We start from the raw sequence: 21902 nt of genomic DNA on the forward strand, positions 1-21902 counted from the left end.
TGCAGCTCACTGGCTCTTCCTAGGGCTGATCCTTGCTTTTCTGGTTGTCTGCTGCACTTGGCCCTGGTTTAATTTCCTTTCCAACCCTTCCTCCTGCCCTAGGTTGCAAGGAGGATGGACAGGTGGCTGTGGATGCTCAGTGCCAGCAGGATCATGGCTCGGGCTGAGGGGGACTGCAATGTGGCCCAGAGCAAGCACGGCAGCATTGAGGCTGACTTTGAGGCCTGGAAAGACAAATTCCTCACTCGGCTCCAGGCGCTCTGCAGAGGGGAAAAGAAGCCCTGCAGGGGGAAGTGCAAGAAGGGGAAGTGCAAAACTTCAGGGAAGCAGAGCAAGGAAAGCTCGGACCATGAACATGGGACGTCAGAACAGGACAATACTGAGGTACAGCCAAAATCCTTGAGGCCTTATTTTATTGGGAGCACTGTTTGACTTCTCCCCTTCTTCCTGCAGTCCAGAGGGCTGCTGTGAGAGCCTGCTGCTTGCTCTGGAGCAGGGGGAGAGGAGAGCTGATACCCCATGGCAATAACAAGTAGAACGAGCCATCCGAAAGAAGGACCAAAGAATTAGTGATGAGCCAGGCTCGATGGCATTTGTGTGATGAGGGAGTCTTGCTCCTGACTGGGGACAGATGCTCCAGGGAACCAGGCTGAGTTCTCAGCAGAGCCTTTGCCTTGTCCCAAGGCCAAGGGGATCCTTCAGTTCCCTGTGAGTCATTAACCTGCTTCCACTTCAACCCCGTGAAGCTCAGCTGCCCTGCCTGTATCCCAGGGTTTTCCAAAGGCATCTGGGATGTGTTACCTCAGCAAGTCCTATATGTCCTTTGTGTGTGTCTGCCTGTAATAATTTCTCTCTTCTGGAGTGTTTATTGATTGCAGATTTTGACTAAGAAATCCTCTCTATTGCACTCCAGTGCAAGACGCAGAGCTGCTGTGGCACTTTAATCCTCCCTCGAGCTATATACTGTGGGTTGGAAGTTATTGCTGGGTTGAATTTATAGGAAAGTAAGTGGTTCTTCTGGCTGGGTTTGGGAGTGCTGGCTGCTGCAGAGCAGGAGGAATAAATCTTGCTGTCAGTAAGGCACTTGGGTTTAAAGGGGTTCAGGGTTCCATATCCATCCTATAGGTTTTTGGTAGGCTGTTGTTTGTTTTGAGTGGTCTTTACTGATGAGGAGAGCTCATTTCACTGGTTAGCTTAGTCTTACATTTAACAGTGAGATAAATTCTTAATTTTTTCCTCTGCTCTCTCCCACAGGCAGAGGAATTGTTTGAAACCAGTAGCGAGGAGGAAGCTGGAGGAACAGATTCTGTCATCGATGTTGAAGATCTTGGCAATGTCATGGGCCACATGAAGAAAGCAAAGGTACTGCTGTTAGAGGGGGTATGGAATGGTCAGCTCTTGTTCACTGAGCAGCTGGATTGATAAAAATATAACTGGCTGGATTTGAATCTGTGGGGTTTGGGTAGAGGGAGAGTAAAATACAAGCCCCAGAAAGATCATCTTTGGATGAGTGTTGGGTGTAGTCACAGACTGACTCTGTAGCTTGCTCACCAAGCAAATGCTGCAGTGATAACCTGTGACTTCCTGTCTGAGGGAAGATCTACTTGCAGAGCTAACACTGGATCTGGCTGCAAATCTCTGCACTGAGATTCCCAGTGCAGTGGCTGAACACTGGTCCTGTTCCTGTACTGCCTGTGGGTTGTCACTGAAATGCAGGTGTGAGGACAGGGGCAGAGCTGCAGGGGCAGCAGGAACACCCAGCTGCCAGAGCACCTTGCCTTGCTCACTGCTGCCCTAGGGTGAGGTCTGTGCTTCAGACACTGGGCCTGTCACACAGCCCCAGTTCCTGCTCCATGCCAGGCTCTTGCTGGGTGTGTTCCCAGTGGTTCTGTTGGTGTCCCTTTCCTGTGCTCAGTCTGAGCTGGGATGTGTCACACTCACCTCACTCACACCAAGCACTGGGGACAGGGAGCAGCTGCAGGGCCTTGCTGTGCTCCCCAGTCTTTGCTGCTGAGCAGTTGTTGGTCAGGTGGGGAGGGGTGGCCTGTGATGTGCTCTGAGCCCATCTGCTGACCCCCTTTGCTCTCAGTGCCCTTTGCATGGTGCTGTCATTGTGCACCCTTGAGCTGCTGTCCATGCCCTTCTCACCAATCTGACTCTGTAATGACACCTTCCTTACCGTGGGTGTGTCTGCACTGTGGGGTTTTCACAGCTCTTTCCCAAAATGGGGCCCTGGCACAGGGTGCCCAGAGCAGCTGGGGCTGCCCCTGGATCCCTGGAAGGCCAGGATGGACAGGGTTTGGAGCAGCCTGGGACAGTGGAAGGTGTCCCTGCCTGTGGAAGGGATGTGGAATGAGATGGTCCCAGGTCCCTGCCAATCCAAACTGCTCTGTGACTCTGTGAAAATACAGCAATGTCCTCGGTGCTCTGAGCTGAGGTGGCACTGCTGGGCTACTGAAGGCAGGCTGTGACTCACAGGAGAGTGCTTGGAGAGCAGGAGCTTACAAGGGGAGCCCGGGGATCTCTTGCTGCCCTCAGGGAGGGGAAGGAGGTGAATCAAACGCTGCTGTTTGTAGCCAGCTCTGTGAGGAGAGGAGCCCCAGCGATGGGGCAAGGCTGGCTGCTGTGAGAGGGATCGCCTGTGTGCTGCAGCTCGTCAGGGAAGGCTGGGCAACCTTCTGGCTTCCCTCTGGAGGGAGAAAGGACCGCAGTTCCTCATGGAGAGCATTAACATTGTTCCTGTCTCCTCTCTCCTGCGCTCGCCACTAGAGGTCAGCGGCCAAAAGGGAGCGGGGTGCCGCGGCAGCTCCGGGGCAGTGGTGACAGCCAGCGCTCCTGTGAAGAACTGGCCCTGAGCTTTCCCTGACTGACAGAATATAGCAACATCGTGATCGAGGAGCAGTGTAACCCAGGAAAACCACGTATCCTAGGCCAGTTTACAAATAAAATGTGAGCACAGCAATAAAATACTTTCTGCTGTTCACTGGAAGAAATCAGTGCTGAGGTCAGTGTGGTGTGGGTTTGTACACAGGCAGGGAAAGTTCACTGCTGTCTGTGCCTTGGCTGAGGCAGGACCCAAACTGTTTTGTCTTCAGCCTTCCTGGTGCTCTGCTGGAGCAGGGAGAGTGTTGGATGTGCTTGTGTTCTGCAGTACCTGTGACTCTGCAGATCAGATTGCTGTGGCTGTGGCCCAAGTGCCATCCTGATCAGAGGGGCAGCTGCTGCTGAGCACAGACACTCACCTGGAGCTGGAACCTGCAGGTGTTGATCCTTTGAGCCTTTTCCTTGGAGGAGCTGGCAGAGCTGTTCTGCTGTGAGAGTTGAACACTGCTCTCCTGCAGAGGATCAAATCCTGAAGGAGCAAGTGTTGGTGTGGGCCTGAGAGCTCACTCTGAGTGTGCATAAGGGCACCTCTGTTGAAGTCCTGTCCCTTTTCTAGGCTCTGAGTCTGCCCTGAGAGGTTTCCTGTACCAGGTGAGTCGTTCTGCCTTTGGCCATTTTAGCCATTTTCCTCTCATGGCATGCTGGACTGTGTAAAATGGGTGTGACGCTGTTGTTTTCCCTGACCTAACCTGTTGTCCTGCAGGACTCCTTGCCCACACAGCCAAGTGCTCTGGGCTTTGGGATCTGAACTGCTCACACACACGTGAGCAAGTCTGAGAGGAACTCGGGTATCTGAAGGGTTATGTCACAGACAGATCTTCCTCCTCGGAGTTCCTTGGGTCTGGAATGTGCCTGACACTTTCCAACAGGAGTTCTATGGGTGTCATTGTTGGGTATTCACCCCTCTGCCTATGGGATGTGGAGCAGCAGGTTCTGCCTTGTGCATTGTAGTTAATTAGAAATGGTTTTGTGTCCAGCTTTCATCTCTTCTGCATGGATTGGCTCTTGTGAGGCTCACTAGCAGGCAAGGCAGGCACAGATAGTCAGAATTCCTTATTGTCCTGCCTTTTCTGGGATGCCAGAGTGAGGCTGTGGGGGGATCTAATAAATCCTTGCTCACATCTCTGCTGGTCATCTTCATTTAATTTTGCATCTGTCTTTTGTTGTTTGCCTTGACGGAAATCAAGGCTGAGATTTGTCTTACAGCTTTCCCCCCCCCATATTCTGCAGGTTTGTAAAGTACTGTCAAGGGGCTTGAAGCAGGTGCTGGATTCCTGCAGCCACTTGGACCAGGCAGATGGATTCAGGAGTTCCAGGGGAATGCCAGAACCTTTCTGCCAGGTTGAATTATAGCTATTACAGACTGAGCTAGAGAAGAGAGGGATTTTTGAAGAGCTGCTGAATGTGAAGTTTCACAGTTCATGGTGATGGTGCCTTCTGCACACTGAGTCTGAGCCCAAACTGACACAGGGTTGGGTAACTATTGGTAATATATTCAAGTATGTTTACTGGTAGCTGATCCAACAGCAAATTCCACATGAGTTTACCAACTCTCATAATATGTGCTGATGGTTTTTAATGCATTTAAGAATGAGGTGGACTTTGGAGTTTTGCAGTTGTGGCACACTTTTGCCTTTCCTCCAGAGCTGATGTGGATTTGTCAGGGAAAGTGAACTCTGAGGGTGTTTGTGGCCTGCAAGGTGCCATTAATCACAGGGACATCAGTTCTTAGTGTGGATTATCTCCCCCAGCTGGGAGATCAGCTGAAAGGACAGAACTGTCTACACTCATTCCCAGGGAATGGAATGACTTTATTAACCTTCACATTTCTAAACTTCAGGCATGAGTAATAGCAATAATAATGTCCTGATTCCTTGTTTGATGGGTTTGGAAGCAATCAAATGAGCATATTTGTTGATGCAATTTTGAGATGGATGCTGATGTTTTCTACAAGAAGCAGTGTAATGATGCTGACAGGCTATTTTCAATGTAAAGAGAGAGGGGTTGATAGGAACACACTGAGAGTTTCCAGGAACCAAACCCTGCCCCAGAGTGTTCAGTTTGTGTCCCTCTGTGTCCCTGGGCCCCTTTGGCACTGGTCCCTGAAAAGTCACCCTGGGTTAGCCAGTGTGAATCCCAGCCCTTCCAGCCTTTCCTGGGAGCCCTTGGAGCCTGGGGCTGCTGTGGAAGCCCAAACCTTGCAGGCCCTGGGGGAAGGAACTCTTGAGGGAGCTGGGTTTGGTTGGAGTGGGACAGTGGACAATGGGGTATTTAAGGCCTAAGGTTTACAGACCAAGGGTCATGTGCAACTTTGTGCTGCAGCTAGGAACTTTTTAAAGGAGGAAGGAATAATCAGTGATATGTTAACCAAATGGAACAAAATTTGAGTATGTAACTTTCAGTTAAAACTGATGTGGACAGATCCAAAAGCTTCAGCTTTTAATGGGTGAAGGATTCCTTTATGAAAAATGTGCCCTTATCTGCAGCAGCTGCTCTAAGCCAGATTCTGACCTGTGCTACTCTGGCTCACAATTCAGTGGGAGTCTACATTTTAAAATGAGCTTTCAGAAATTAAATTTAACTTCTTGGGGACTACTTCTGTTGTTAACAGCAGGGTTTGCCGTAGGGACACTTCACCCTTCTCCTTTCCTGGGTTCAAGTCTTTTTTCTCTTAACCCTGGCTAATGGAAAGGATTACAATTGCTAAACCGAATTACAAGAGATCTTGAGGCATTTTCTGAGTAAGGCTTGTGAGTGATAAAAGGGAAAAAAGAACCCCAAAATAACTTTAATGTAACCTTTGTCTGGATGTGCAGTCTGCAGGCTCTAACGTGGTGTGGCAGTGGCTTCCTTGGTAAAAGCATTTGAGAGCTCTCAGTGTTTATTTGCAGTCTTTTCCTGACCACATCCTTTGCATCCAGAACTGACCCTGCAGCAGCCCAGCCCTCCTGCTCACCATTTCTCACCAACTTTGGGCTCCATTTCTCAGGTGGTTTTCTTTTTGCTGTGCATTTTTAAAGTTTCCTGCTTGTCTAATGACAGATTTGAGCAGACTTCCTGAAATTCTACAAATCAAAGCAGCAGAGCCTCTGTGCCCTGGAGCCAGGCTAGAGAGCTGGGGGTGCTCCCCTGGAGAGGAGAAGGCTCCAGGGAGAGCTCAGAGCCCTTCCAGGGCCTGAAGGGGCTCCAGGAGAGCTGGAGAGGGACTGGGGACAAGGGATGGAGGGACAGGACACAGGGAATGGCTCCCAGTGCCAGAGGGCAGGGCTGGATGGGATATTGGGAATGAGGAATTGTTCCCTGGCAGGGTGGGCAGGCCCTGGCACAGGGTGCCCAGAGCAGCTGGGGCTGCCCCTGGATCCCTGGCAGTGCCCAAGGCCAGGCTGGACATTGGGAGCAGCCTGGGACAGTGGGAGGTGTCCCTGCCATGGCAGGGGTGGCACTGGGTGGGCTTTAAGGTCCTGTCCAACCCAAATCATTCCAGGTTTCTGTGGTTTTTTGACCACTTGAAAAATTGCCATTGAAATGAAATGTTCTTTTCGTCTTGAACTCATGGAAAAGAAAGAAATGGAGTGGAGAACTCTTTACAGGGCCACTTGAAAAAGACTCTGCAAAAGATGGCAGGAGTATGGAAGGATGTGTGCTGCCTGCTCTGTGTGAGAGAGCAGAAGAGACTGAATGGAAAATCTTACTGCTGTGAATTTGGGCATTTGGGACACTTGTTAATCTGTGTTAACTGGGCTTCAGTTGGGATTTTTGTAGCACAGAAGAAAGAAATAAAATGTGAAAATATGGCTCAGTTTTCAAGTATAAGCAGTCCCTTTTGGTTGGACACAGACACATTGTTAGTTTTGACTCCTTTAGTGCCTTTGAAAATCAATCTTCTTCCTGGCTTGTCCAAGGAAGTCTCCCAAATCAAACAAATGCTGGCAGAGTCCCTCAGCAATGTGTGAGTTGGAGCTGTGCTTCAGCAGCACCTTGTAAAAGCTGCCCTACAGCAGAGCAGTGCTGTGGAGCTCAGAGCAGCACTCTGAACCCCCCTGCAGCCCTGCAGATACATTGGAAAGTTGTGACCTGGGAGGTTTCTTGTCCTTGAGGACGTGGGCTGATGTTGAATCTACAAGAAAATGATGTTGGTGGGATCATTTTTGCCTCTGCATTTCATGGAAGGTGCTCAGGGCCCTTTCAGGCTGATGCACTTGGATGGCAGCATAAGCTCCTGTCACTGCTTGTCAGCAGGAGTTTGGGATTTAAATGCTGTAAATGTCCAGAAATCTCAGCACTGACTTTTCAGACAAAGGGAAATGGAAAATTCCCTCCATGAGGATGGAGCTGCAGGTCTGTTTTCCTTTGCTTAGGTGGGAGCTGCTGCCTCAGAATAACACCAGGGACCTTCTGTATCCTACAGCATAGGGAGGGAGGTGGGGATTCCATCTCCTTATTTAAAATTTGCAGGGGTTTCTACTTCAGGAGAGAAAAATCCTGATTCTGAATTTGGGTTTTTTTGTTTGGTTTTTGGTATCAGTCAGAACTTCTCAGGGACTTTCCCCATTTTGAAGGGAATCTACAAGGAGGATGGAGTGCCAGGACACAGGGGATGGCTTCCCAGTGCCAGAGGGCAGGGCTGGATGGGATATGGGGAATGAGGAATTGTTCCCTGGGAGGGTGGGCAGGCCCTGGCACAGGGTGCCCAGAGCAGCTGGGGCTGCCCCTGGATCCCTGGCAGTGCCCAAGGCCAGGCTGGACATTGGGAGCAGCCTGGGACAGTGGGAGGTGTCCCTGCCATGGCAGGGGTGGAACAGGGTCAGCTTTAGGGTCTCTCCTAATCCATTCCATGATTCTGTGACTTTAGGGGCACTTTTTGAGAGCACCTGCTCCAATTTTCCCTTCTGGCACAGGCAGCTGATGTTTCAGTCATGGCCAGGTGCTGCATTGCCCCGTTCCCCTCTCAACTCCTTGTGCTGCTCTCAGCTCTTTGTGCTTGACTGGGCAGTGCTGGGGTGGGTGTGTAGCCTGTGATTATGTAGACTCTGGCAGGTGTTTTTAATAAGATTTTCTGTCTGTTGGGCTGTTTGCTGGTTCACAGCTCGCTCACTCTGAGTTCTCAGGTCTGTGTGCTGCAGGAGCTCCTGCTGTCTCTGCTGGTGACTGACAGCAGCGAGGGCCGGGGTGCTGTGGGATTGACGGGGTGTTCATCCCTGGGCTCAGCAAATTGCAGCTCTGTCTCTGCCTGTCACAGCTGAATTGTGACAGCCACAGCTGTGTTCCTGCAGGAGGACAGTCCCCAGAGTGCACCCTCTGCTCCTGTGCTTGTCTTCAGGGGTGTCTGTGGAGTGGGCCCTCTATCCATTCCTGTTTCCCCATGTGTGTCAGCCTTCCAGGAAGGTTGTTTTGTAAGGAAAGGAGTGCCATGCCTGTGGGCAGCCTGGTGTCCCCGAGCTCCCCAGGTTCCCACGTGGTTCCTGTCAGTGGTGCCCCTGCCAGAGGAGGCTGAGCAAGGAGAGGAGCTGCCAGCATTGCTGCCTGTCCTGCTGCCTCTGGGGCTTTGCTTCCAGAGCTCTGCTCTGTGAACTTTAACTCTGGTTCATGTAATTCATGAACTTTAATAGTTCATTCCCCAGCTCCTGGGGAAGTGTTGCTAATCCTTCTTGCTGCCAGGCAGCTTTTTCTGACAGCCTGGCCAGCGTTCCCTCAGTGCTGTTCTGTTAGTGCTGGCTCCAGCCCTGGTATGTTCCTGTTTGCTTAATGCTTGTGCTTTTCTTTTGGGAAAAGATCCTGGAGCTTGTAGATGGATGAGGCTGTAAATCGTGGCAAGGCCAGGGCTTCCCTTTGTGTGACCACTGGGAAGTTAAGCAGGAAAGAAGTTGAGTCATAATTGGGTGTAAATCTTTTTCTGAGAGTAAAAGCTTTTGGGGGAGCTTTTTTTCCCCGGCCATGGCACATCAGTAAATAGAGCCATGAGGCTAAAAGTGCTAAATTCAGTTAATTTAGAGAATCATAGAATGGTTTGGGTTTGAAGGGACCTTAAAGCTTATCTTGTTCCATGACAGGGACACCTCCCACTGTCCCAGGCTGCTCCCAGCCCTATCCAGCCTGGCCTTGGGCACTGCCAGGGATCCAGGGGCAGCCCCAGCTGCTCTGGGCACCCTGTGCCAGGGCCTGCCCACCCTCACAGGAAAGAATTTTTCCTTAATATTAAACTCTAATTTCCCCTCTGTCAGATTGAACCTGTTATTCCTTGTCCTGTCCCTCCAGTTCCTGGTGCAGGGTCCCTCTGGCTTCCCTGTGTCCCCTCCAGACCCTGGCAGGTGCTGTGAAGTCTCCACACAACCTCATCTTCCCCAGGCTCAACAGCCCCAGCTCCCTCAGCCTTCTGTGTGGAGTTTCAGGGTCTTTTTTATTTTTCTCCCCCCTGCACAATCAGTTTGAAGAGTGATGGATAAAGTGGGAAACACAGGGAGCTGTTGGGCACCTGGGCATCATGGAGAACCACAGAATTCACAGAATGACTGGGTTGGAAGAGACCTTCAAGATCATCAAGTCCAACCCATGCCCTAAACACCTGAACTCACCCCTGGCACCCAGTGCCACATCCAGGCTTTGTCAAACACACTCAGGGATGGGGACTCCACCACCTCCCTGGGCAGCCATTCCAGAACTTTATCACCCTTTCTGTAAAAAACTTCTTCTTAATACCCAACCTGTATTTCCCTTGGCACAGCTCGAGGCTGTGTGCTCTGGTTGTGTCAGTGCTGCTGGAGAAAGAGCCCAGCCCAGCTGAGCACAGGCACCTTTCAGGAGCTGTGCAGTGATGGGGGCAGCCCTGAGTCTCCTTTGCTCCAGGCTGAGCACCCCCAGCTCCCTCAGGGTTCCTCTCAGGGTTTGTGTTCCCAGCCCCTCTCCAGCCTCGTTGTCGCCTCTGGATGTGCTCGAGCATCCCAAGGTCCTTCCCAGCGTGAGGGGCCAGAGCTGGAGAGGGCACTTCAGAGAGGAGGACAGGTGGCAGTAGCACATCCTGGTGGTCACCTTTGAGTTTGGAAGGCAGATTTGGAGGAAGCCCTTTGAAACACTGGCACTGGGATTTGTCCTGGGGTAGGAAAGGCTGAGGCCCTCACTTTTGTTGGGGGCTCTTGGTCCATGGAAATTGTGTTTTCCTTGCCTTGGGACTGTGCTGCCTGTGCCTGTTATGCTGTCTGAGTGAGAGGGAAAGGGAAGGGATTCCTTTTCCCTTCAGCTGCAGAGCAGGGGATCATAGCTGGGCTTCAGCTGCCTTTATTCACAACCAAACCCCTCCAGCCTGCAGTGGAGCTGTGCTGAGCATTCCAAGGAATCAGGGTGTATCCAGATGTTTTCCTCATCTCTGGCCCTGCTCCTTTGTGAGCTGCACCTCCAGTTTTCGGCAGTGGAGTATTTCAAGGGTCTGAAAAGCAGGCTCTTGTCACTGCTTGCTTGATTTGTTATGGAAAGACAGTGATTTGCCTTGGATTTACTGCAGGGCTTTCTACTAAATCACCACAACTGAAGAAGTTTCCTCTGTGCAAAGTTAACTTTTTTCCCCTCCTCTCCATCCCTCAATAACAGATCTGAAAGGTTTAGTAACAAAATAAGTGGAAATCCCTGTGCAGTGAATTCCATTTCCCACCAGGAGTACGTGCAGCCAATCCCCTGCCTAAGTGAGCAGGGCAGGTATTGCAGGGCAGGGAAAAACAAAGCATGGTTTGTTTACAGGCTCTCACATCAGGGTGTGGGCAGGGAGAATTGTGATCCTTTCTGTGAGGGGAAAATGATAATTGAACTATATTTCTGCCTTGCCAGGAAGGAATTGGATGTTGTTCTCTTGAGGGGCTTTTCTCAGGTGCTGCAGTGGCAGGGAGGTAGAAATCCAAATGTTTTCCATGCAGAAGGACTTTGTGTTTGGAGGCTTTCTTGGATGGGGTCTCTCATTTGTAATTAATGACTGCATTTTTACTATTAGCATGTGCTCCATACTGGAGGTTTAGTTCTCCTGAGATGGTGAAGCACAGGCCAGGAGGTGTCCATGTTTAAATCCTGCTCAGGACTTTGAGGGTTTGTAATTCTCCCAAATCACAGCATCAGGGAGTGGTTTGGATGGGAAGGGACCCTAAAGCTCCTTGAGTTCCACTCCCCTTCCTTCCTCTAGCCCAGGTCTCAGTCTGTGCTAAGGTAGGGCCTTGCCTGTGGCCTGGGTTAAGTGATGGCTTGTGGCAGGACAAGCTCTTTATTTAACACTTGGAAGATGAAGTTTTTATCTATTATCTCCTTCCTTCTTTATGCATGAAGCTTTCCCAGCAATATTAATATTTTACTGTTGAAGAGTCTTGCTGATAAATTAAGATCAAGGCTCAAGAAATGAGCTTTAAAACCCACTAAATGGCAATTAATTATTAGATGTAGGCTTCCAGGGGAGTTTTGATGTGTTACAGAAACCAATGAAGTTCTGCCTAAAGCTTCAGGAAGCTGAATGGAAGGAAGTAGAAGGTGGATACAGCTTTCTCCAGAAAGGACCATGTTGTGGTACTGGTTGTTGAAAAATACATTTCTGAACAATGTCCCTGAGGCTGTGGGCAGTTATATCCAAAATGAGTAGGGAAGGTCATAATCTCTGTCCCTGAATGTTTTACTCTCCTATTTCCTTCTCAAGTGTTTATTAGGAGCTCTAGTTTGTCCTTGAACTTCTCTGTGTGTGGGTTTTAATATTCAAATGTATTTTTCTTTGGAGGCACCTTTTATTTTCTGAGCTGTTGCCCAGGTACAGAAGCAGTCTGTTCATGTGCAGGAGCAGCCAGCCTCCTCTCCCTGTTTATGAAGAGCAGTTTGGCGAGTCAGGAGCACTGGTTTCCTTAGTGATGCTGACAGTTGGTGAGGAGACTCAAACTGAAAGCATTTCCATTAACTTTTCCTGGCTTTGGCACAAAAGAGGCTTGGATGTGAAATAGCCTCGGTATTGTCAAGACAAAATGTCCTCTGCTGGTTTTTGTTGTTTATCCATAACTCCTTCAATAAAAGCCATAAAGGACTGACAGATTACAAGTTGCATGAAATATCCAAGTAATTATTTCTGCTTTGATGCTTCTTTGTGCAGACATGAAACAATAAATACCCATAAAGTCTCAGCAGTGACACTCACCCAGCAGGGGAGTCACCACTTGTTACGTGCCAGGGTTTGCTTCTCCTGCCTATGACTTTATCCCAGTATCTGGAGCTCCTGCCCAGGGCTTAGCTGTGTGTGGAAGCAGCTGGAAGCCAGACTTCCATGGGCTGCTGCTGGAGGGGCTGTGGGCAGGGGAGCAGCCTTTTCCTGCAGGCCTTTGCAGTGGCTGAATTTTGGTGGTGCAGGTGGCTGCTGCTCCAGGGCTCCTCTGCTGTGTGTAGTGCTGGGAGTGCTCCCTGAGCTCTCCCAAGCAGTGGCACTGCAGGCACACACTGGTTTGGTTATTGTGAGGTTGTTGTGCACTCATGAAACATTGGGGCTTAAAACCTGGGGTCACTCTTGGATGAGATTTCACAGCCTGGTTGTTAAAATATCCTTGGGAATTTTATTGCTGTGTCAGTGGGACAAATCTGGTGTGCTGGGGGTGTTCCTTTTCCAGTTTACCATCCTAAGTTACTGCTGGGAAGAGGGATGAGGTGCAGGATTAGAGGGAAGCAGGAATTGCTGTGTGGCACTCGGCTCAGTTTGGTCCAGCAGGTGTGTGGCTGTGCCCCAGTGCCTGAGGTGAGGCCTGGCTCTAACTGGCTGCAATTAATTCCTTGTAATTCTTCCAACAGAGAGAGCAGGAGCTGCAGGAGGGAGCTGCTGGAGCTGAGAGGAGAGAGATGATCACCCCAGCGCTGAGGAAGGCACTCACTAAACAAGGTGAGGCTCTGCCAGAGCAGCTGGGCACAGCTCAGAGCCTGGAGCTGCCTTTGGGCAGAGCAGTGGGAGAGGGGCTCTGGGGGGGGCAGGGGCTGCCCTGGGCCCTCGTGGCAGGCCTGACCCACAGACAGGACAGGACACACAGCATGGCTGGGGCTGGAAGGGCCTCTGGAGATCACCCAGTCCAACAGCACCAAGGCAGGGTCCCCCAGAGCAGGTGGCACAGGAATGTGTCCCAGGGGCTTTGGGGGGTGGCCATAGAGGACACTCCAGCCTGCCCTGGGCAGCTGTTCAGAGCTCTGCCACTCTGTGGGAAGAGGTTCTTCCTCATGTGGAGATGGAGTTGGTTGTGGTTTAGTTCATGGCTGCTGCCCCTCATCTTGGCACTGGCACCCCCGAACAGAGCCTGGCACAATCCTCTGATACCCCTGGGGATATTTTATGGATTGATGGGATTCCTCTCAGCCTTCTTTTCTCTAGACTGACCAGGCCCAGCTCCCACAGTCTCTCCTGACTAGGGAGATGCTCCCGACCCCAGATCATCCTTGTGGCCTCCACTGGACCCTCTCCAATAGCTCCTGGTCTTTCCTGAGCTGTGGAGCCCAGAACTGGGCACAGCACTGCAGAAGTGCCTCGCCTGGGCTGAGCAGAGGGGCAGGATCATTCCCTGCCTTGCTGGGAATGCTCTTCCCCGTGCCCCAGGACACTCTGCTGGCTCCTGGGCAGCTCCTCCTGCAGTGCCTGGAGCTCCCAGGGTTTGATGAACCTGCTGGGGCAGCTTGAGAGATGTGCCCACGGTCCCACACTCTGCAGCTCCCACAGTGTAGGTTTGTCAGGGAATATTTAAAGATCAGCTTTGCATCTGTTTTGCAACTTAGTCCCTTGCTTTTACTTCAGTTTCAAACTCTGATTTGTTGCTGAAACACTGTTTCCAGAAAAGGAAGTAGTTCAAACTAATTTTAACCATCCACTAGATGTTGAAAAAGATCAGCAGCTCTCCAATGAGAGCAGTTGGAGTAAATTTCATGTCTTTTTTTAAAACAAAGGACCAGCATGAGGAGAGCCAGACTCAGCCCTGCAGTTCAGGAGCCTCAGCTGGGAGTGGCAGAGGCAGGAGGAGACTGATGGGAGCTTCCTTTTGCTGCTCACATGGAGACTAAAGGGAGTTTAGTCTGGCTTCTTTTCTCCCTTGGGGTGGAGTGTGCTTCCTTGGTGATAAATCAGTGTTAGCATGGCACTGTTAAGGTTGCAAAAGGTCTTTAAGAGCATCAAGTTTAAGCACCAACCCCCCTGTTCAGCACTAAATCATGACCTCAAGAGCCACATTCTCACATTTATTCAGCACTTGTAGGGATGGGGCTGGCCTGGGCTGCTCTCCTGGAGCTCCTGAGAATGCCCCTGTGTCACTGGGGGCTGGGCTCTGGCTTGTCCTGGGCCAGCCCAGCCCTGCTGCTCTCGGGGCTGAGCCTTGCAGAGCCTGCACTGCTCTGCCCAGCCCATGGCTGCCAGCCTGGTCACTGGGTTGGCATCAGCCTTGGCACAGCAAAGAGCCCTTCTTTAACTGTGTGCTGTGAGGAATGACCCAAGGGCTCAGGGGGGACTGGCAGGGATTTGCCTTCTCCTCATGGCCCCAGAGAGCTGCTGCTGGCTGGGGCCGGTGCAGGCCTTGCACCAGTCCATCTTTTCAGCCTCACTCCTGAAGGCTGTGGTGTGGTGGCAGTTACTTTGGTTTTGTTTCTCATGTAGTTGACTGCATTTAATTTATATTTGACTTTGTTTTGTGTTTAAGGTGGCAGCCTTTTGTTTTTATTTATTTATTTATTCAGTTACTACTAAAGAAAGCAGGGGATGGGGGCAGTGCTCTGTGCTGGCCCTGTGCTCTGTGTGGTGGTTGGAGCATTTCCCCTTGGCTCAGTCTCACCTTCCCTGCTCGTTTGGGTTTGGGTGTGAATGGAACTGTGCTTTTGTACAAAGTGGCCATTTGGAAAATAAAGCAGTGCTGGAGAGAAGGTCACCTTACTACCATAATTCTTTTGACTCAAAGAAGGCTCCCCAGAGAGCTCTGATTTCCTTGTGACACTCCAGGGATAGGAATTCATTATCCAGATAAGTGGGTCCACATTTTCCCTTCCTGCAGTGCTCATGGTAGTGCCAGTATTGGAGCCACTGGTAGGATCTGCTTACATAAATCTGCACTTTCAAAGACTCTAAACTGTTGTGTCCTCACAGCCCAGCTGCCTCTCCCAGCTCTCCCTCCTCTGCTGCTCACCAAATTCTTCAGTGGTCACTCAGCTGTGAAAAAGAGAAGCTGCATTGTTGTTCTTTTTTTATGTCATATAACATTTTTTCCTGTAAATAACACACCAGGAAGGCTTTTGTGGCTACAAAAATAAAACAATTCCCTTCTTCCCTAAGCATCATTCCCCCTAAAATAACAAGTGCAGTGTAGTCAAAAGATTATCTCATTTATTTTGCACCAACTGGTTTCTTTGGGTGTAGGCTCAGTGTCTTTTCAAGAAGAGTATCCCTGAGGGCATAATTAGCCCAAGAGAAAGAAAATGAGTATTAGTGGGTCAGGGAGAGCTGTTCTTTGATACTGCAGTTGCATAACAGAGGTTTTCCTTGGAGCAGCATCTCCTCAGACCGTGGTAGTGCTCACTGTGGATTCACCATCAAAGAAATTTACCTTCCTCGAGGTAAAGGGAACAGTGCTTAAGCAAAGGTTTTTATTTTAGCCCTGGCATTGAATATTGGCTAAATTTAGCCTCTCCATTGGGTTGTAGAGCCCTTGGAGCTGCCTGCTTGCAGGATACCTTGATAACAGCAAGATACCTTGATACTCAGCAAGGGCTGCTTTTCAAAGTCCCAGGCAGAGGCAACACAATTCCAGTTCCCTTTCCATCAGTGCCCAGCTCTTCCTGAAACAGCAGCACAGCTCTGAGGCTTTGGTGAGTGCCAGTGCACTGGGGAGAGGCTGGCAGTGGTTGTTGGTTGGGTTTGCTGTGCTCCTGGTAGTGCTTCAGCCATTCTGTGTGTCTGGGTAGCCAGAAAGAAAAGAACTAAACTGAAAATGGAAACAAGCTTTCCATGTTCACATTTCATGTGGTGCTTGGTGAGTACAGCCCAGTTTCACATTTCCTTTTTGGGCTTGCTTGTAAGTTTTGGACCCAATCCCTTTTGGGCTGAAAGTTGCTTTTGCTTGGCCTGGGTGCCAGGAGGATTTGGTACAGGCTGAAGGATCCGTGAGCCTTTGCAGTGTTCCTGATTTCTCATTTAAATCCTTGGTGAGCTTTAGAGGGAGTCTCGAGCTGCTGTTCCAATAGGAAAGATGAAAGTAGAAAAACACAGTGGAGTTTTCCTGTAAAACAAAAAATCAAAACACCCTTCTGTGTGCCAGGGGAGGGTCAGGCTGGATCTCAGGGAAAGGTTCTTCCCCCAGAGGGTGCTGGGCACTGCCCAGGGAATGGGCACAGCCCTGAGGCTGCCAGAGCTCCAGGGATGCCCAGGGTGGGATTGTTGGGTGTCTGTGCAGGGCCAGGGGCTGCACTGGATGATCCCTGTGGTCCCTTCCAGTCAGGCTGTTCATGACTCAGGGGCTGACCATGACTTTGTGCTCTGCTGGGGTTGGTGCCATCATTAGTCACAGCTGCTCCTGGATTTGCCAAATGTTTTATTGACGCTGATGGTCTGAGTGAAGCCAGCCACATCCTGCTGGATGCTGGCAGCTGGGAGAGGGATTGTTCACTGCCTGCCTGAGCTATTTGGAGCTCAGACATGATGTGTCTCAGTGCCAGCCACCTCCATCAGCCCTGTCATGTCACAGGGGTTGTTCAGCAGCCCCAGGTTGGCTCTGACGCACTTCCCTCAACGGGGCAGGAGTGGAACAGGAGCAGGGAGCCCAAAGCCCTGAGAGCCGAGTGTTGGCTGAGGAGGCTCCAGTGGGGAATGGCTCCCACTACCAAAGGGCAGGGAAGATGGGATATTGGCAATTAGGAATTGTTCCCTGGGAGGGTGGGCAGGCCCTGGCACAGGTGCCCAGAGCAGCTGGGGCTGCCCCTGGATCCCTGGCAGTGCCCAAGGCCAGGCTGAATGGGGCTTGGGGCACCCTGGGACAGTGGAATTGTCCCTGCCCATGGCAGGGGTGGCACTGGGTGGGATTTAGGTCCCTTCAGGTCAGACCATTCCAAGATTTCTGAAGCTGCTCACACTGTGTTTCTGCCATGCTCTTTGCTGTGCTCTCTCCTGCTGTAACAGGACCAAACAAATCCCTGCTCTCCCTGCCTGGCAGCACACTGGGGATGGGTTAATGATGCCAAAGGCTGACCCTGCTGACATTGGATAAATTATTCTGTCCCACAAGGACAGTTTTGCTGCAGTCCAGTTGGTTCTGTCTTTACTGGTTAAGGAAGGATACAATTTAGCCCCAGGGTGCCCAGGACACCTCTATTTTACTTGTCTCCAAAGACAAGTGGTGCATTAAGAGACAGCTCTTATCTGAAATAGTCTGGGCTTCAGCAGCCACTTAAACTGTCGTGCTCTGACTTTGTGCTGCAGCTAAAGCTGTGCTTTGGCCTGTGGCTTTTAGTGAGGAAGGGAAGGCAAGAGGCTGACTTCAGAAAAATACTGAAGGCTGGGCTTTTCAAGTGCTCACCAACCTGGAGTTGAGGTTTTTAAAAGCTTTGGTGGCTTTTGCTGTCCCTTCTCAGGGCAAGGTTCCCAGTTCCTGCAGCTCTGGTGCCCAGCTCAGCCTGGCTCTCTGTGCTGAGCCTTTGGAATGGTCAGTGTGTGGAAATGGCATCTCAAGCCATGGCACAGAGCTGGTGCTGCTGGCCAGGTGCTTTGCAGGCTCTGTGCTCCAGGGTTTGGGCTCTGGCAGGCTTTGGGAGGAGCTGTTTAACTCCAGGTGGCACTAGCAGCCCACAGCTGGCTCTGGGATTGGTGACACTGGTGCAGTCCCCAGAATGTGCCACAGAAATCAAATACTGGCTGTGGGCAGATTAAAAATTACTTTGCTAGCTAAGAAATTACTTGTGGTGAGCAGAATAAATACAGTGACCAAACCCAGGCACAGAGATCAATTCTTTAGGAAATGTCAGTAAATAAAGGGCAAACACACAGGTGAAAGCAAGGAGTCCAGGCAGCAGAAGATGCTTAAGCCCCACTGTATGAGAGCTGCCAGGAGCTGGGGGAGAGCTGACTACAATTCTGATGTGCTGGCACAGCTGTAGCACCTGAGCAGGAGCAGAGGAGATGGATAAATCACATTTAGGGGGCTGATTCTTCTCTCATATGTTACCAGAGCTAGTAGAATAACCTCATGTATAACAAAGAGGAAAATAAAAATAAACACAGATTTTGAAGTGCATCCTTTTTTTGGTTTGTTTTAGGTTTTGGCAGGGCTTTGGAGAGTATTGGGCTTTGAAATTAAGTCTAAGCTGGAACAAAGTACAGGATATGTTCAGGCAAGGATAAAATTTGCTGTGCTTTCTTTGTAAGGTGACACTCACCCCACACAAGGGGACAGTTCAGACAAATGGAAATGTGGAGAAGGGAATGTGCCCTGAATGACTGAAAAGTGTCTCAGGAAAACAGAACAGAAAAGAGATGCAGCTCATAGCAGGCAGCAGGTCTGTCTGTTACCTTCTGGGTGTGTTCTGGGTGCTTCAGGAGGAGACTTGTGCAGGTGGAACCTCCCATTCCAGGCTTCAGCCAAAGCTGACCCTGAGGTACAGCTCTTAAAAATGCCAAGTGCTTGCAGATTTCCTGTGTTTTTCTGTGAATAAAGAATTGCAGAGTCCCAGACTGGTTTTGGTTGGACAGGACCTCAAAGCCCATCCAGGGCCACCCCTGCCATGGCAGGGACACCTCCCACTGTCCCAGGCTGCTCCAAGCCCTGTCCAGCCTGGCCTTGGGCACTGCCAGGGATCCAGGGGCAGCCACAGCTGCTCTGGGCACCCTGTGCCAGGGCCTGCCCACCCTGCCAGGGAACAATTCCTCATTCCCCATATCCCATCCATCCCTGCCCTGTGGCACTGGGAGCCATTCCCATGGGGGTGGCTGAATCATCAGCTGGACTGGTTGCTCTTTGAGGTCCCTTCCAACCCAAACCAGCCCATGATTCCTTTTTGGGAATGCTCTGCCTTGGTGGTGCTTTTGGACACAAAGGGTTCAGATAAAGAAGGGTGTGTTGCATTTTCTCTGGTGTTGGTACAGGTGAGTGCTCTGTGAGGCTCTGCCAAAGGCATCATTGGTTTAATATTCCTGTGCTTCAGAGGGAAAGGTGCCCTTGGATTAAAAGAGACATCTGAGTCGAAAGGAAACACCAGGTTTTGAGAATCCTGAATCCCTTATGATCAGCTGGGGAGGCTGGAACTTGTGGTAGCTCCTGGCACTCCCACCCCTGCACTTTGCCAGTCTTATTTCCCTGGCTCTAGGTTGGCTCTGGGTTGTCTGTGCAGCAGCTGAATCCCTTTCACTGCCCCCAGGAGGCTTTTACTGTGTCTTAAAAGTGTCCAAGATGTTTGTGTTGTGTACAGTGCCAGTGATCTGAGGCAGCTGGGAGGCCAAACCTCCCATCCCTTTGGGAGGGACAGGGTTTGTGCTAACAAGGGACAGTCCTGCAGTCCCTGCTTCTGTCCCACTCCTGCTTTCAGCTCATGGGAGCAATCCTTCCCAATTCACAAGCCTTTTGTATTTCTTAAGAGCCTTTTTTCAAACAAAGAGACAATCTAAAATAGGTCTTAGTAGACCTGGTAAGAATTTCTTCAAGGTTGAGCAGTTCTAGGAATGAACCTGGAGGTGTCTCTTGTCATGCTTGGACAATCTGAAAAATTCCACTCCCCAGTGTCCCCCTTCTTCCTAGATTTGTATAAAATGCTGATGTAATGTGAACAGGTGCCTCACCAGGGGCATTGTTTTTTTTAATTATTATTATTATTATTATTATTATTATTATTATTATTATTATTATTATTATTATTATTATTATTATTATTATTATTATTAATTGTCAAGTATTCTTTGTCTGGGTGGTGACTCAAGCACAGCAGTTGTGTTTCAGTGTGGAAAATGGTCCTTACAGGTGGTGGGGATGGATCCTGCTGTCACTGACCTTCAGCTCGGGCTCTGCTAAACTGCAGTCCTTCAGAACTGCAGGAAATTGGGATTTTTTTCCTTGTAAAACTTCTGCTAGTGTGAGACTGGCCTGAGCTGCAGCTCTAGCAGATACTCCCTGCCCCAGAGCAGTGGTTTTATTGCAGGATAGTGCTGGCTAGCCCCTTGCAGAGGTGGCAGCTGGACTTTGCTGCTCTCAGGGCAGCCCTGGGACAGCCAGCAGGGGTTGGAGGCACAGTGGGGCCCTGGAGTGGCTTTCCCAGCTCCCAGAGCCTGCACTCCTGGAGAAGGATGGTTCAGTCTTTTCCTTGTGCTTTTTGGAGCTTTTTCAACCATGGATCTCCTTCTTTCTTTCAGTATTGAATCTTTTGCTTTGGGATTTTGGGCCAAAGTAAACTTCTGGTAATGCAGAGATCTGAGCTGGGAGATGTCAACCAGGCAGGGCTTGTCCCCTGTGCTGGCACTGCTGGGGCACCTCCAGTGCTGGGGACAGCCCTGGCTCCTCAGGACAGAAGTGCAGACCCACAGGGGCTGGAGCTTGTCCAGGGAAGGGAATGGAGCCCCAGGAGCAGCTGAGGGAGCTGGGAAGGGCCTGGAGCCCCAGGAGCAGCTGAGGGAGCTGGGCAGGGGCTCAGCCTGGAGCAAAGGAGGCTCAGGGGGGCCCTTGTGGCTCTGCACAGCTCCTGCCAGGAGGGGACAGCCGGGGGGGTCGGGCTGTGCTCCAGGGAACAGGGACAGGAGCAGAGGGAACGGCCTCAGGCTGGGCCAGGGGAGCCTCAGGGGGGACAGCAGCAGGAATTTCCCCATGGAAAGGGGGCTCAGGCACTGCCAGGGGCTGCCCAGGGAGGTTTGGAGTCTCCATCCCTGGAGGTGCCCAGGGAAGGGCTGGAGGTGGCACTCAGAGCTCTGGGCTGGGCACAAGGTGGGGATGGGGCACAGCTGGGACTGGATGGGCTTGGAGGTTTTTTCTGACCTCAGGGATTCAGTGTCTGTGGGTTTTGTTCTGGACACTTTGCCACCTGGGGATGGTCTGCAGTCCCTGAAGGCCACTCAGCACAGCTCTCAGGGTTGTTCAGAGAGTGCAGGGGGTGTGACACAGCTCCTGATAGGGACACTTGTGCTTGTAGAAATTCATCTGAGCTGCTCTGCTCTCAAAAATAACAGAATTGCTCAGTTATGGACATAATTCATTCATGTCCAGGAGCTTAGGAAGACAGGATGTGTGTCTGGCACTGGTAAGCTGGCAAACCACATCCAGAGCCCCTGGATACTGGAATGTGCCCTAGGAATACAGACAGCAGTGTCCTGGCTCAGTGCTGAGAGCTCAGCTGGCTCTCTCCCTGAGTTCTTTGAGTTTCAGAGAAAAGACTTTTAAACTCTTATTTCCAGGATGGAGTGGAAATGCTGCAGTGTGGTTCCAAAGAGCTGAGCACAGTCCTGCCCCAGCCTCTGGAGCAATCAGGAGCTGTGACTTTGGCCATCTCTCCAGTTCCACATCCCTCTGTGCTCTATTAAACTCCAGTTGGCCTGTCAGGGTGAGCAATCACCACATGTTCCTCAGCCTGGTGTTACTGCCTGATAACACTCATTTCACCCCAAAGGTTGTTTAAAAGCTTAATTCACTTCTATAAAAGTGACACTTAATTTCAGTGAAGTTTGGCAAGCTTCTAGATCATCTAAAATTTATCATCTAGAGCAGGATCAACTCATAGCCAGCCTTCAGATGAGATGTTCTTGTTCTTTAGGTGGGAGCTGAGCTGAGTGAGCCTGCTCATAATTGAAGGGATCCTTTGCATATTAGACTGTGAAAATAATAAATAGATGGGTTTGTTCAGCTGTAGTGTCTGAAGGTACACAGGGGTGGGGAACAGCAGGTCCATCAAACACTGGATTGTTTGCAAGGTGCTGTATCCAAATGTGCACTTAGAGTTATTGGTCACGAGTCACAGCCCTTGGAGCAAGGGGGGAATGTGATCACAGGGACTCCTGGCACCCACAGCTCCAGACTTGGGGCCATCAATCAGCAGGA

At 50.7% G+C, this 21902-nt stretch overlaps 1 protein-coding gene across 1 annotated transcript in view; it reads left to right on the top strand.

The window, feature by feature from the left end:
• The window catches only part of TYW1B (tRNA-yW synthesizing protein 1 homolog B), a 99596-nt gene that overhangs the window by 5486 nt on the left and 72208 nt on the right, over positions 1-21902 (top strand). Inside the window, exons 7-9 of the mRNA XM_066563333.1 lie at positions 103-384; positions 1255-1362; positions 12673-12760. Coding sequence (XP_066419430.1) covers positions 103-384; positions 1255-1362; positions 12673-12760 — 478 coding nt within the window. The remainder of the gene's footprint in view (positions 1-102; positions 385-1254; positions 1363-12672; positions 12761-21902) is intronic.

Source organism: Molothrus aeneus, chromosome 20 (assembly GCF_037042795.1).
Source record: "Molothrus aeneus isolate 106 chromosome 20, BPBGC_Maene_1.0, whole genome shotgun sequence".
Classification (NCBI taxonomy): Eukaryota; Metazoa; Chordata; class Aves; order Passeriformes; family Icteridae; genus Molothrus; species Molothrus aeneus.